The sequence below is a fragment of the Bison bison genome, unplaced genomic scaffold (assembly GCF_000754665.1).
Source record: "Bison bison bison isolate TAMUID 2011002044 unplaced genomic scaffold, Bison_UMD1.0 scf7180017864499, whole genome shotgun sequence".
NCBI lineage: Eukaryota > Metazoa > Chordata > Mammalia > Artiodactyla > Bovidae > Bison > Bison bison.
Window position 1 is genome coordinate 4,247,360 of NW_011495058.1, and position 898 is coordinate 4,248,257.

The window sequence follows — 898 nt, forward strand, 5'->3', positions numbered from 1 at the left end:
ACCCCAGCCACACCCAGGAGGCTCTCTGGACCCGCAGGAGCGTCACCTCTGGCCCTCCTCCTCCACTGCTCTTCCACCCACAGCCATCTCAGCACTCGTGCCAGCCTCAGGAAAAGGGCAGAGAGCAGACAGCACCTGAGCCAGTTCACATGGACAGCATTCTGACACGTATGCTGTCAACGCGGGTCCCATCTGGGAAGGCTCTTCCCCCGAGACAGGGGACAACATCTGGAGGAGCTCCCAGTGGGGACAAGCCAAGGAGGCGGCCCCAGAAGGAAGAACTACTCAGGTGGAAGGTGGGCAGAGATGAGGAGGAGGGATACTGATCAGAGGCTGCCAAGACCACCATCCGTGTTTTGGTCTTACTAAAGGCGTGAAAATTAAACAGAAGGCAATCAAGGGGCTCCCTGAGGCTGGCAGCTCTATGGTGGGCTCAAGCCACTCCCCCAGAGTCTTCCCCAATGTCACAGCTTGGTGTGAAAACAATAGCCCCCACATCGGGGAGGGAAAGGGGGGTGCCAACCAAGAGAAGAAGGAACCAGCATGGAGATATCAGACTGGGACTCAGTGGGACCTGGGTCAGGTGGTGGGCAGGGCTTGGGCTAGAATGGGTAGAGCCTGGTCAAGCTATTGGTGGGGCTGAGTCAGGATATGGGTGGGGATGGGCAGGCCCTGGGTCCCAGGTGCCAACCCTGCTCACCTTGCTCTCCGCGGCCAGGATCACCAGGCAGCATGCCTCCACAGGCCCCACTCCACTCTCCGACAGGGAGCCTGTGGTGAGGCCTCGGGAACTTTCTGCACACAAACTCTGGCTGGGGGAGATGCCAGGGTCCTGGGCTGGGAAATCAACACCATGGCAGGTTAGGGCCCATGTGGGAGCTCAACGGCAGGCTCTGGG

General features: G+C 60.0%; 1 protein-coding gene across 6 annotated transcripts in view; it reads right to left on the reverse strand.

The window, feature by feature from the left end:
* CCM2 (cerebral cavernous malformation 2) overlaps positions 1 to 898 on the reverse strand; it is a 53,815-nt gene that overhangs the window by 4,474 nt on the left and 48,443 nt on the right. For all 6 annotated transcript variants that reach the window (XM_010829033.1, XM_010829032.1, XM_010829030.1 and 3 more), the window contains one exon: positions 701 to 837. In XM_010829033.1, coding sequence (XP_010827335.1) covers positions 701 to 837 — 137 coding nt within the window. The remainder of the gene's footprint in view (positions 1 to 700; positions 838 to 898) is intronic.